The 14105-nt window shown below is 37.2% G+C and overlaps 1 protein-coding gene across 1 annotated transcript in view; it reads left to right on the plus strand.

Moving 5' to 3' along the window:
• The first annotated feature begins 1713 nt into the window (after positions 1 to 1713).
• The window catches only part of ZGRF1 (zinc finger GRF-type containing 1), a 40376-nt gene continuing 27984 nt past the window's right edge, over positions 1714 to 14105 (plus strand). Inside the window, exons 1-7 of the mRNA XM_070948630.1 lie at positions 1714 to 1732; positions 5074 to 5149; positions 5266 to 5346; positions 5463 to 5519; positions 7538 to 7711; positions 10266 to 11664; positions 13612 to 13688. Coding sequence (XP_070804731.1) covers positions 5129 to 5149; positions 5266 to 5346; positions 5463 to 5519; positions 7538 to 7711; positions 10266 to 11664; positions 13612 to 13688 — 1809 coding nt within the window. The 5' untranslated portion in view covers positions 1714 to 1732; positions 5074 to 5128. The remainder of the gene's footprint in view (positions 1733 to 5073; positions 5150 to 5265; positions 5347 to 5462; positions 5520 to 7537; positions 7712 to 10265; positions 11665 to 13611; positions 13689 to 14105) is intronic.

Genomic DNA, 14105 nt, shown 5'->3' on the forward strand with positions numbered 1-14105 from the left:
CATCTCGACGGTTAAAAGGGACTCATTCAGGGCCCCGCCCACCTGCTTCCTCCTCCCGCTCAGCACGCGCCTTGCCGATCTGCCCGCCCCCTTGATTCAGGTGCGCGTGCGCGAGGGAGGCTTAAGGGTTAAGAACCCCCCCAACACACACCCTTTCGTACCCACGTGCTCTCGAAAGGACCCAACGCCAGGCACCAAGATGAGGGTTTCAGAGCAAAGCTATAGCCTAAGCCAGGGCCACTGTAGGACTTCAACTCCCAGAATTCCCCAGCCAGCTCTGATCGGCTCTGCTGTCTGGGGAATTCTGGGAGTTGAGGTCCTCCAGGCTTAAAGTGGCCAAGGTTGGAGATCCCTGGTCTAAGCCGCTTGGAAGCCCAGATTCTCCGCCCCGTCCACAATTTTAAGGATTAAATGCTCGCGCGACACGCAGGAGATTCCCCGCTCTTCCCGGTTTTTATTGGCTGCCTTGGAAGGCTGGAGAACCCCGCCAGGCGCGCGCCAGAATCCGTTTATCTGGAGGCGCGTCCAAGATTCGCAGCCATTCCCGTTACGGCAGTGTTTCCCAAACTTGGGAACTTTAAGAAGTGTGGACTTCAACTCCCAGAATTCCCCATCCAGCATGGCTGGCTGTGGGATTTTGGGAGTTGAAGTCCATACATCTTGAAGTTCCCAAGTTTGGGAAACACTGCGTTACGGTTTCACAGAGATAGAAAAAGTTTAAACGTGCGCGCATGCGCGTGTGTTTAGAAGAGTGATTTTTTTTTTCCTCCACTCTCCCCCCCCCCCAAAGACATTTCAGTGATTTTCAAACTTGGCGACTTTTATTTAGAATCATGCTGGCTGAGGAATTCTGGGAACTGAAGTCCACACCTTTTAAAGTGGCCAAGTTTGAAAAACACTAACTAAAAATCAATCGGTAACAAGAAAATGTGCTTTTAGCGTCGATAATGCTAGCGCGTTGACTGTATATCACTAGAAATTGGGATAAAATCCCGGTCGAAAAGACCCAAAGGTGACTTTTAGTAGCTAATCATTCTCTCAACCAAATTCACCTTACAGAGATGTTGTGTGGGTAAAATAGAGGAATAATAGGCATGAGCACTTATAATAAAGGCACGATAACAATAAACAAAATTTTCATCTACCACATTGGTAAAAAATGCATGAATTGGCTGATCTTGGAAACTAAGCAAAGCTGACCCAATTAAGGGTTGGCTGGGGACGGTCTGGAATTTCATGCTTTCACTAGATTGAGAAATCTGGAAGAAAAATCAGAAGACGACTGTGGTAAAAATGTGCTGCTGCTGCCGCCGGGACTCGACCTCGACTTTACATTAAATTCATCAAAGCTCCTTCCCTAGTACATATGATTAAAACTGCTGTCCCCGCCTCCTTCTGTCTAAACCAGTGTTTCTCAACCTTAGCAAATGTACGATCGCTGGACTCCAACTCCCAGGATTCCCCAGTCAGCCATGCTGGCTGGGGAATTCTGGGAATTGAAGTCCACACATCTTAAAGTTATCAAGGTTGAGAAACACTGGTCTAAACTCACACTAGTACCGCTCTACCTTTATCAACTTTATGGTTTAAAACCCTCCAATGCATACGCAATCCAGTCCATACGCATACGGGAGTCGGAGATCATGACGGACGGTGCAGCATTTTTGTCTCTATGGTTATTTGTCGCGTCGTAGAGACGTCATCGGGCTTGTGGAGCGGGAACTTTCGTAAGGTAAAGTTCGGCTGACAGAAAGGACGGGGTGGGGGGGGGCTCTTCCATCCCCGTGGCTTGTGAGCAACTTCGGTCGACAAGATCGACAAGTTTATGGCGCCCTTTTGCCAACTTGGCTGAGGACGGCGATATATTGATCCGTCAGTAGGTGTGATATGTAATTCGTTGCATACTCTTTTTAAAATGGTGTAACATCAGATTTGGGTGCAGTTTCTTTCTCTTAGCCTCTAATGCAGTGTTTCTCAACCTTGGTAGCTTGAAGAGGGGTGGACTTCAACTCCCAGAATCCCCCAGCCAGCGCTGCTGGCTGGGGGATTCTGGGAGTTGAAGTCCACCCCTCTTCAAGCTACCAAGGTTGAGAAACACTGCTCTAATGAAAGAGACAGCAGGTTCATCCAGTTCTCGTTATCTTCTTACCTCTGCAGACCTCAAGGCTATGGCAACTTGGGATGACAGGGGTGAACAATAATTGCTGCCCAGAGCCCCACTCAACTGCATTGCTGACTTTCGCTCCAGTAATGACTGAAAAACAACAGTGCAGTTTCTTGTTATTGTGTGATAGGAAGCCCCTAAACACTATAGCATATGTCATAAATAGGTTTAAGATGACTTTGTTTGAAAAGCCTTCCACCACAAAAAAAAAAAAAAAGAAAAAAGGAAATTCCTTGATCTATGCACAGGGTGGATTTGATTTAAATCAAGTTGATTTAAATCACAATTTAAATCATGATTTAAATCACTAGTAAAAAGGCTTGATTTAAATCAACTCGATTTAAATCATAATTTTTAAAGAACAACTGTCATCTCTGCTACTACTGTAATGCTCTCTACATGGGGCTCCCCTTGAAGAGCACTCGGAGGCTCCAACTGGTCCAGAATGCGGCCGCGCGGGTGGTTATGGGCGCAACTCGTTGTGCCCGCGTGACACCCCTCCTGCGCGAGCTGCACTGGCTCCCAGTGGTCTTCCGGGTGCGATTCAAGGTGTTGGTTACCACCTTTAAAGCGCTCCATGGCATAGGACCCGGGTACCTTCGAGACCGTCTTCTGCCACCAATAGCCTCCCACCGACCAGTCCGCTCCCACAGAGAGGGTCTCCTCAGGGTGCCATCAGCCAAGTTATGTCGGCTGGCGACGCCCAGGGGGAGGGCCTTTTCTGTGGGAGCCCCAGCCCTGTGGAATGAACTGCCCCCGGAAATACGCAAGATCTCCGACCTCCGAGTGTTTCGTTGCGCACTGAAGACCCTGTTATTCCGCCAGGCAGGGCTATCAACTTAATAATTTTAATTGGGGTATTTTAAATGTTTGGGGTTTTAAATCGGCCAAATCTATGTAATTATTTTAATTTTTAATTATTGTTGTGTGTTGTGTTTTTAAATTGGCTGTACACCGCCCTGAGTCCTTCGGGAGAAGGGCGGTATAGAAATAAAATTATTTATTTTATTTATTTATTTATTTACTCCTTTGACCCACTGTTGACTCACCGATAGTCCCAGTGTTGCAGAATATACAGCCTCATGCTACATAACTAAGCTCCATTTCATGCTGAATAAACTAAATTATTTATGGATCTTAAATAGAAAACTATCTTACGATAGATTTTTACCCCAAAAGTTTTTTATTAAAATAAATTCGATAAAAATAAAAAAAATCCAATTTAAATCAAAAAAATCTGATTTTTTTATATTTTTTTTTAAAAAAAAATCATTGATTTTTATCCACCCTGTCTATGCAGCATGTAATACCCTAGCTACCATATGCCCATATTGCATTTGAGTCAGTCCCACTCAACCTAAAGAAATTCAGTGTACGAAGGGTTGTTGTCAGAAACTTGCCTCTTTCTCTGGGGATTTAATCTATGTAAACCCAGTTCTTCCACAGAAGCATTTTGCAGCAAAGGAGACATTTTTCATTCATTCATTCATTCATTCATTCATACATACATACATACATACATACATGCATACCTTGCCTTTATTATTTTCCCAAATAACTCAAGTTAACGAACATATTCAACATACCTTTCTCTTCCTATTTTTCCCGCAACAGCAACCCTGTGAGGTGAGTTGGGCTGAGAGAGAGAGAAAGAGACTTGCCCAAGGTCACCCAGCTGGTTTTCATGGCTGAGGCGTAACTCGAATTTACAGTTTTTTCCTTTCTAGCCCGGTGCTTTAACCACTAGACCAAACTGGCTCTCATGACATAAAAAAGGATGACATAAAAGTCATTCATAAATTCATGGGAAAAAAAGTATGGTAGAAATGTAAGTCAAAATTGTAATTTAATGTCATATAATTTGTTAATAAGGAAGATCAGGATGAAAATGAGATTAACAAAGCAGGAACAACAATGTCAGGCATGTTTAGAGTTCAGGGTAAAATAAAAAATAGGTTGCAACTAGAATTATAGATATGTTTATATTAGATTTAGGAAGTCTGATCTGTAGTAATTATATGCTATCAAGTTAGTGGTGACTCTTGGTGATCACATAGGCAGGCCTTCTCCAGGATGATGTCTTCCCAACCTGGACTTTCAAGTCTCCCGTGGTGCACCCATTACTGCTGTATCAAGCCTATTCTCTTTTCTTCCATCTTTTCCAGCATCATAGACTTTTCAAGGGAATGTGTCTGAAATATAAGTTGAGCCTGGTCATGAGAACTCTGGATTGATCTGTGATTTTTTTTAAATAGTCAGTTAGCTTGATCATTAATTTCATTACATAATTATGAAGCTTTTCTGAAAAAGATTTAAGTGAGACATCTTGTGGTCATTACATGGAATTGAACATATTGAGAGAATGTATTAGATTATATTTGTTAAAAACAATTCAAACGTTTTTTAAAAACCTCACAATAAATTGCAATTTAAGAGACATCATGTAGCTAAGGTTATATTCCTATAGAAATTTAAATGTATTTATTTATTTAGCATATGGCAGAAATGTAAATATCTTAATTTAAAACAAGATTTATTTCTGAAGAAGTGTTTATGGTAATGTACTGTTTGGTTGCAATTTTAAAAATATTTGCTCTAGAACACAGGTGTCAAACTTGTGATGTCACGTGACGCTTCGCTATACTTTTTCCCTTTGGAGACCTAGGGTGGGCATGGCCTGTGCGAGACGCATCCAGCCTGTGGGCCACCAGTTTGACACCCCTGCTCTAGAATAATTTTCATTGAAACTGGAATCCCTGGATGCACAGATGTAAATCATCTTTTGAACCAGAGAATTCATATTCATCATATATAGTTTGAAACAATATAAAATGGAATTTATAAACTATAATAAACATTTAGCTTAGAATTTCAGAGATGTTATTTTAACAGGATGTTTCCCTTTGCAGGTGATGTAATGATTGGATGTGAAAGCAGGTGGTATGATCTTAGCATGCCAAAATAATGGCTTATCAGGAATTTTTTGTGAGTCTATAATCTTATTTATTTCAATAATATTTCGTACATTAAACATATGAAATAAAAATATAAACAAAATAGTGAAATAGTAATCAAGAATATATTTTCACATATCAATATAGGTTTTATACACACATCAGAAGACTAAAAAATCTAAAGTATGGCAAGATGGAATTTTGAAGGCCGGGTTTGGAGGAAATAAGGTAAATATGTAGGTTCAGTTTGGTGGTACAGTGTCAGCAGTTTTATGTCTGTTAATCCATTTATATCTGTACTTAAGGAAATATCCACCATCTTCTATTTTTCTTGTTTAATACAGGCAAACTTATTTGATGATAAAGGACAACTCTTGGATAGTATTTTCATAAAATTTCAGGTATGTGCTTTGTTTTTATTTGTATAGTACAGATTGTTCTGAACTTATGACCACAATGGAGCTCAGAATTTTGGTCATATTGTGATAGTAAGGCCCCACATGATCAGATTTTTGATTTTTTTTTTTTTTAATTTGATTTATATGCAGCCCTTCTCCGGAGACTCAGGGCGGCTTACAATGCGTTAAGCAATAGCCTTCATTCTTTTGTATATTTTATACAAAGTCAGCTTATTGCCCCCACAATCTGGGTCCTCATTTCACCTACCTTAGAAAGGATGGAAGGCTGAGTCAACCTTGAGCCTTGGAGAGATTCGAACCAGCAGAAATTGCAGGCAGCTGTGTTAATAACAGGGTGCACTAAACCCCTGTACTATCAAGGCTCTTGAGGCTCTTGGGTGACCTTGGGCAAGATTTGATTTTATGATCCTTTTTTATGATGGTTGTGAGTCATAATGGCTGTAAAACAAATCATATGATGGGTAAAGCAAATCACATGATTGTTAAGTAAATTTATTATTTTGAATGGGTGGGGTTTTTTTGTTTTTTTTTTTGGAAACCAGCAAAAACATTGCGAATTGACTTTGCAACTGATAATAAGACAGTTGTGAAGATCATGTGACCATTGCTGGCCTGACACCAATCCAAACTGGCTTTCTGTAAAGATTTCGTATTAGCACAGTGAGATATTTTGGCATTTTAATTTTCTTAAGGTCATTGCACACTTTGATCAAGTCTACACCTTAGTTTTCCAGGGGGGGAGGGTTAGGGGGGGCTTGGGGGGGTTAGGGTGGGGGTGGTGGGGTGGGGGGGGGGGAAAGTGGGGTGAAAATGTAATTGTAAAACTTTTGCAATAAAAAAAAAGTCTACACCTTAGTTTTTAACTTATCTCCAGTCAAATGAGTGGAACTTTAAAGTGCATGATTAGCGTTGCCTGTCACATCCTTCCTTCTGTGTGTCCTATCAGTCATCAATGACATTTTTGATTACCATCCTGGCTGATGTCATAGCTACTATTATTGTAAAGCCTTTGATTCATTTCTCTTTTGATCCAGAAATTCCTATCTTTTATGTACTTCCCAGTAAGAAGATTGGAGTAAATTGTTGTCACTTGAGGGCTTCAGCTTTGAGGAACTGATCTAAGTTTAGTGGAGACAAGTATTAAGCCTTGCCAGCTCTTGGGAATATTGGAGCTATGACTCTCATATTTCTGCAGACTCAGTGCAGATGACATTCACTCAATAGGACACTCAAAAAAGTAACCTTATTTTTCCTAAAAGACAGCTGAAACAGTGAGTAGTAATTGGGCTCAATACCAAAGCCAAAGCCAGCCAAGATAGTAGAAGTCAAGAGAACAAAACGAGGACAAGATAGCAATATCAAACACACTTTTTCTAAACCAACCAATGCATAGTAAACTTTCTTTTTCTCATTCACATTTTTCAGTGTTCTACTGAACAGCAAAAGTATCTTTCAAACATGTATATAGTAGTATAACTTTATTGTCATTGTACGTATATACACAGTATACCCCTACAACAAAATTCACATAGCACCCAAAGACCAGGCCCAACATACATAACAATCCCCAAAGACCCACTCACCCACCACAAATTCCCTGCCCCTGAACCACCCAAACATCCACACAACAGACCAAGTAATGCTGTCCAACAGCTCACTGATGGTGGCCCTTTAGTTCATTGTTGAGTGCAATTGTTTAGCTCTGGCATAAAAACTATTCAGAAAACATGTGGTCCAAGTTCTAATTGTTCTGTATCTTCCGCCAGAAGGCAACAGTCAAAAAAGATTGTAAGCAGGATGGGAAGAGTTCAGTATGGGAAGAGTTATCATTAAAATTCAGGGAAAATGAAAATATAAAATGCTTAAAATATTCAGCTAATTTTGTGTGGAATCAAGTTTACTTAGGTATGCTTAAGAGTGCAATAGAGAAGCGGTATTGATATACTATGGAGTTATATAAATGTACTGAAATTTAAAATATTTTTTATCCATCTCTCTAGATAAAACCTGGTGATGACTTTGAATCTGAACGATATTTAATCACCGTAGAAAGTGAAAATGTTTCTAAAACTGATTATAATCATTCAAAGAACACAGAACAGCTAAAGTTAACAAGTAATCCCTTGAAATCCCTTGCTATTTCATCTCTAGGCCATCCAAAGCGAAAATATTCTGTATGTTGTCCTTTCTCTTTCTTTGATACTTTTAATATTTGATAAAGATCATACAGTGATCTGGGTTTGAAAGAAAAAAGGTGATTTGGAGCATTCAGGAATACTCAACTTATCATCAGATCTTTAAGGAATCATTACAAGTGGCCCTCAACAACAATTTGAAGTTATGACAATGCTGTAGAAAGTGATGTATGACCTATCATCACACTTATGATTGTTCCAGCACCCTTGTGTTACAGGATCAAAATTTGGGCTTTTGGCAACCAGCATATATTTACAATGGTTGCAGTGTCCTGGAGTCATGTGATGAGCATTTGGAACTTTCACAGGGACATTCTGATAAGCCAAGTCAAGGGGACGAGCTAGATTTGCTGAACAATTGTGCGAGTCACTTAATGAACATGGCAAAAAAAAAGTTATAAAATTGTGTGCAACTCATTTAATAGCCAGATTGCTTAGCGATGGAAGTTCTAGTCCCAATTGTGGACATAAGGTGAAGACTGCCTATATCTTTTCCTCTGTCCATTGCCTTCCAAAAGATAAATTTGCTATAAGCAGGTGCCAATAGGTGCCATGTAGGTACCCATGCTCACTTCAAATCACCATTTTCCCCTTTGGAACTTGATCACTTAAGTAAGTTCTAATTCAGTAGCAAATGTTGTGTTTGTCATTATTGGTAATTCTTGGCAATTGGGCTGGAATTTCCATTGCTAAGTGATACATTTGTAAAGTGTATCTGCATCACTTAGTAACAGTAATCCCTGCATTCCCAGTTGCCATTCTTAATGAATCCCATAGTCATTAGGCGAGGCAGGTTTCTGCCAACTTTCCCCAGTCAAGTCAATGGAGAAGCTAGCAGGAAGTGCAAGTCTCAGGTGGCTTACAAGCAGGCTAGCAAACAGGCGTAATTGGCTGTGGGAGAGATGAGCTTTGAGAAGGTTGGGATGCAGGAGTGGTGGGGAGGGTGTGCAGAGGTGCACAAATGGCCAGCATGCTGATGCTTAGAAAGCCAAAACTCTTTGTAAGCACTGTTTTTTCAGCGCCATCATAACATTGAATGATTGCTGAATGAATGATCATAGGTTGAGGACTACCTATAATCAGCCATGTGTGCACCCACATACTACAGATGGTCCTCAACTTACAACCAGTTTAGTAACTATTTAAAGTTAAAGCAGATCCTGAAAAAGGAACTCAAAGTTCCAAAGTGGTTGTGGGTCGACTGCAGTTGCGTGACTGCATTTTGGATGCTGGGTAACTGGCCTGCATTTTACAGCCATTTGTGATGCCTTGTGGTCACATGGCCACAAGTATGTTTTTGCCAGAAACCAGCATTTATTTAATTTACAGCAACAGCAACAAAAAAAGCCCCATAGCAAACATGACCACCAAAAGGTTATAAAATGGGTCTGCTTTACAAACCTCACGTTATGGCCATAATTGCAGGGCTCAAGTACAGTCTTAAATTGAGGACTACCTGTACTGTCGATGATTTTTGTCCCTTACCATCTGCAGTATCATGTATATTAGATGTGAAATAATTCAAATCATCCACTGCATTTCATACTGGCAATTACCCCAATTATGAGTGTTAATAGCAGCAGGTATACTGTTAGATCAGCAGAAGAAAATGAATAAAAATGAGCTGTATTATGGTCTACAAGCTGTATGTTTGCTGTGTGAATATTAATCAGTTGTCTGAACACTTTTGCTGACAGTTAAATATGAAAAATTTATATAAATTATATAGAGAGTAGAGTAGAGTAGAATAGAATAGAATAGAATAGAATAGAATAGAATAGAATAGAATAGAATAGAATAGAATAGAATAGAATAGAATAGAAATCTTTATTGGCCAAGTGTAATTGGACAAACAAGGAATTCGTTTGGTGCATTTATTTATTGATTGATGCAATATCATTGCTGCTATTGTATTGGTAATATTATTTCCAGTCATTTTAATTTGGCTTCACAGCTGAAACAGATGCTTCCAACTTCTATGAATTGCACTTTATAGAAATGTGTATGAGTGAATTGCATTTGGTTTTTAAAAGAAAATAAACCTCCATTTAAGTTTTGCTACTCAGTTATAAATACTCAAAAGAATTGAAGTTCTTTTGTAAAATACAATGTAAAATACATTGGCATGACCAAAGTACTCCGTTAAAACACTGAGACAGTTTTCCTCTGTAAAATTCATTGCTGCCACTATGAAGGTTTTTCTAGACGGTCTTTGAATATTCAGAGAAAACCTTTCTAGTAGCTATGTTGGACCTTCTAGAGGGCACTGTTACCTCAGTGCTTTGTGAAAAGTTCCTTTTTCAAAAAATGTCTATGGAGATTCTCAATCATCCAGGTCACAGTTGTCCCAAAAGTGCTTTTTCAAGAGGCAACTGTACTTTTCTTGTTTTTCTTGATGATGCTTCAATCTTTAAAAAATGCTTTTCTAAATGCTTTGTACAGCTTTATTGTAGAACAAGCATGTTATAAATGATATGTCCATGATTGATTCTTCATTTATTAAACTTGCCATCCATACAAAATGTTCTTCCAGGGTTTCCAAATACCACGTCAAGTGGAAAAGAAAAAGTTAGTGGAAGAACCTGCATTGCCATCTACATCTGACGGTCCTCTTTCATCCTTCCCGCACCAATTTTATGCATCTTCTCCTTTATTTTCCGTTCCTTGCCAAAATAGGGAAGATACTGTCTTATTCACAAATTTTAATGGGGATCCTTCTACAAAGAATATTAAAGGTGCAGAGCCTGTTAATTTTCTGGCTTCTACCTCTTTAGATGATGAACATGAAATAGTACAGAATAAAAAATGTAGTAGCAATAATTTAGCGGTTGAATATTTGAAGCCAAATTTTCAGTTAGAAAATGCACTGGTCAGTTCAGGATATCATGCATTTTCACAGAACATTCGAAGCAGAGATAAAATTATAGCACTTTTGAGTCATGACCAACATGTTTCCAAGAGACTAGGAAATGAGACTACTGCCTCACTGAAAAATCTACAGCCCACAATAATGCAATCAGAATCCAACCCAAAAGTTTTATTGCAAAGAAAAAGCCGATGGGATGCTTACATGCCATCATGTTTATCTGATGTACATAATACAGAAAACAACGATGAGAATACTAGTGATTTGCAATCAGTTGAAAAGAGCTTAAATGAGAGTGAATGTGTAAACGGAAGCCAATCCAATGACCATAAAGAGATTCCACAAATGCCGTCTTCTTGGAAACTTGATATTTCTCCTGTTAGTAAATGTTCTACTGGAAGTCAGCCATATAACTTTTTCCCAAGTGAATCCTTCATGAATGGAAGCAATAATTCTGAATTAAGTTCACTTGATAATGCTAATTTGAACTGTGGAAATACACTTAAAACGTTTGAAGACTCATCAGAATCAAGCAGACATGGAATAATTGGTAATTTGGAAAGGAGTTGCTCAGGTGTTGACTTTGCAAATCCAGGAAAACAATTTACAGAGGTTAACTTTAATCTTTTAAATATGCTGGATTTTAGTGCCACAGAAGATAATAACCCTAATGAAAACAGCATTATATCACAAGGTTCTGTATGCCTAAGGCAAGAAATTAAAAATCAAGTTGAGGACAGTGCTGAAAAAAACTGTGATGTAACAGCATGCAATAGTGAAAAGAAAGACAATGTACAATTAGAGTTTGTACAAGATTGTGATTTCAACAAGATCTCAGGATCCCAGCCATTACCTCTTTGTAATGAAATTTCTGCAAAGCCTGTCAACATTAAAGAAAAGAGTACAGCGATTTGGGAGAAAAAATGGCAAAATTCCAAAGTTTTGATTAATGAGAAGATAGACACAAATACATTATATGCGCAGAATATGGATGTCCACCAGCAATTGCCATGTCCAAGCAGAAACTTGATAATGGAAAATGATGTGGACTGTGAAATGCATGATAGTGAGTATTACACTTTCATTAACTTAGAATAGAAAAAGTAATATTTCCTTTATTTCTACTGCTTCATATATTTTCAAATAAAAATAATGTTTATAAAATAAAGGCATTGAAACAGGTATTTATGGTAATAAAATAATTCTTTTCAGTAAAACAAAACAAAAGTTCTGATGTTTTCCCTCACTGCATTTCAAACAAACATTTAAAAATAATTTTAAATTAGTTACTAATTTAAAAAATAGCATACGTGAGTAAACTTTATAATTTGAAAATGCACAATGTATTTTCAATTAAAAAAAAACAAATTGAAGAAAAAGATTTCAGTTTATATTACCCCTCAACTGTTGATTCTTGTCCTTCCTCAGTTGGTAAGTGGTTTCAGATTTAATAGTCTGTTTTTGAATTTATTATGACTTTAGGAAGCCAGTGCACACATAGTGAGATTAATAGAAAAAGGTTGTTGCTTTTAATTCTGTAATATAATATAGTTTGAAGTATTTTTTCACTAATTTACCTAGCCCTTTCCTTACCTGAATTTTAAAAAATGATGCAAAGTATCTACTATAAAAGTACTGTGTAGAGACGCTATAGTTGTTTTAGAAAATTAGATATGATTTGTGTAATATTTTTGCAATTTTGCACTGTTGATTACATGTTTAAAATTAAAATGTTCACTAATCAGTTAACAATTTTACTTTAATTAATTCTAAAGTAGTAATATTACTTTGTGGGAAAGAAAATTCTTGTTTTATAATATTTTTCAGAAAATTACTCTTAAAACGGCATACATCTGTTTAAGAAATCAAAATATCTGTAATACTAAAATAAATTAAAAGTGCAAACTTTTGCCTACACTTGAATTTTTTATAGGTGCTGTTTTTGGACCAACTTCTTACTTCTCCATTTTATTTGTGACATGGGCGTAATAATGACTGCAAAATTATTGTAAAAACTACTAAATTTCAAAATAGAAATGTTAGCTTACTTATCAGAACATTTCCTGTAAGGAACAAATGAAACATTCTCAGATTAAGTTCAATTTTTAATTTCTGTTGTCTTTTATTAAATTACTATGCCGCCCATCTCCCCAGACAGGGTGATATAAACCATTTTTCCCTGAAAAGCAGAGCACGTGAAACAAATTTCTCATTTTTTTCTAAGATTTTCTCTGTGATGATCACTAATAAAAATATATAATTCTGATTCTTGATATGAATTCAGTATATATGAAAAGTGTTCTTATAATATAAGATCTAAATCTCAATTTATGGGAGAGTAAATTTATACTCTCAAAGACTCGTCTCATATCAAAAATACCAATAGATGGTTATCACTGGATGCATTTAGATGCTTATCACTGGACTGGTGGAAGTGGACTTCTGGCTTCTGCTTCTCTATAGCAGACATTCCAATCTCTACTCATGGAAGATGAATATTTTTAAAGAAGGAGAGGAATTGTCCTATATCATAATCTCAGTCAGAGGATACCCACAACATGAGAGTCCAAGGTGGGAAAACGAAAGGGAAGTCCTTAGTTTTTTCAGAACTACAAAGCCAAATTTATATCCAACCTAGTGCTTTTAAAAAATATACTCAAAAAGAATTGGTCTTGGCATAATATGATTGGTAATACCGTTTGTAAGTGATTCTTATGCTATTTGGTTTTTCTCACATAAGCAGTTAATAATTAATGTTAGATTTTTTCAAATATTTTATTGTTGAAAATATTTTTTTTACTACTTCTGTTTCTAATAATTTTTAATTCTAGCAATTCTTCTACAACTTTGAATTTAGCAATCTAATTTGTTATTATTCTGACGAATTCTACTAAAATGAATATATTTCTGACATATTCATATATACAAAATCATTAATCCACCACAGACGTACACATATTGGTTTAGCCTGATGACTGAAGTTCATTGTTTCTTTCCCCCTCCCCTTTGATAGTTAAACAAAGTTTTGCTGAAGCCTTTTGTCCTGAAGATGTGCAGATATCCTGCCTACATTCTGACTCACCAAATTTGGTAATCTTCTTTTGATGTTGTATCATACTAAAATTTTCAAAATCCGGTTTAAATATCTGGCTGACTGTGCAACCACCACCAACAATAACAATGGCTTTAATCTGTGTGTTACATCGTGCATTTTAAGGGGACTTTTCTATCTGCGTTTTTCCTACTAACTAGTTATGCTCCTGCTTGCAGGCCTCTAGATTTGGCCTGGCCTAAATCTTCTCCCTTTTAAAATTTTTTAAATTCAAATTTTAAACACTAATTTTAATTTGTTTAATTATGGGATATTTTTAAAATTTAGCCAAATTGTTTAATCTGTTTTAATCTATTTTAAATTTTGTATTTCTGTGTTTTAACTTTTGGCTGTTCACCGCCCTGAGTCCTTCAGGAGAAGGGCGGTATAGAAATCTAATAAAATAAATAAATAAA

Source organism: Pituophis catenifer, unplaced genomic scaffold (genome assembly GCF_029215685.1).
Source record: "Pituophis catenifer annectens isolate HBS135680 unplaced genomic scaffold, rPitCat1.0.hap2 SCAF_8, whole genome shotgun sequence".
Classification (NCBI taxonomy): Eukaryota; Metazoa; Chordata; class Lepidosauria; order Squamata; family Colubridae; genus Pituophis; species Pituophis catenifer.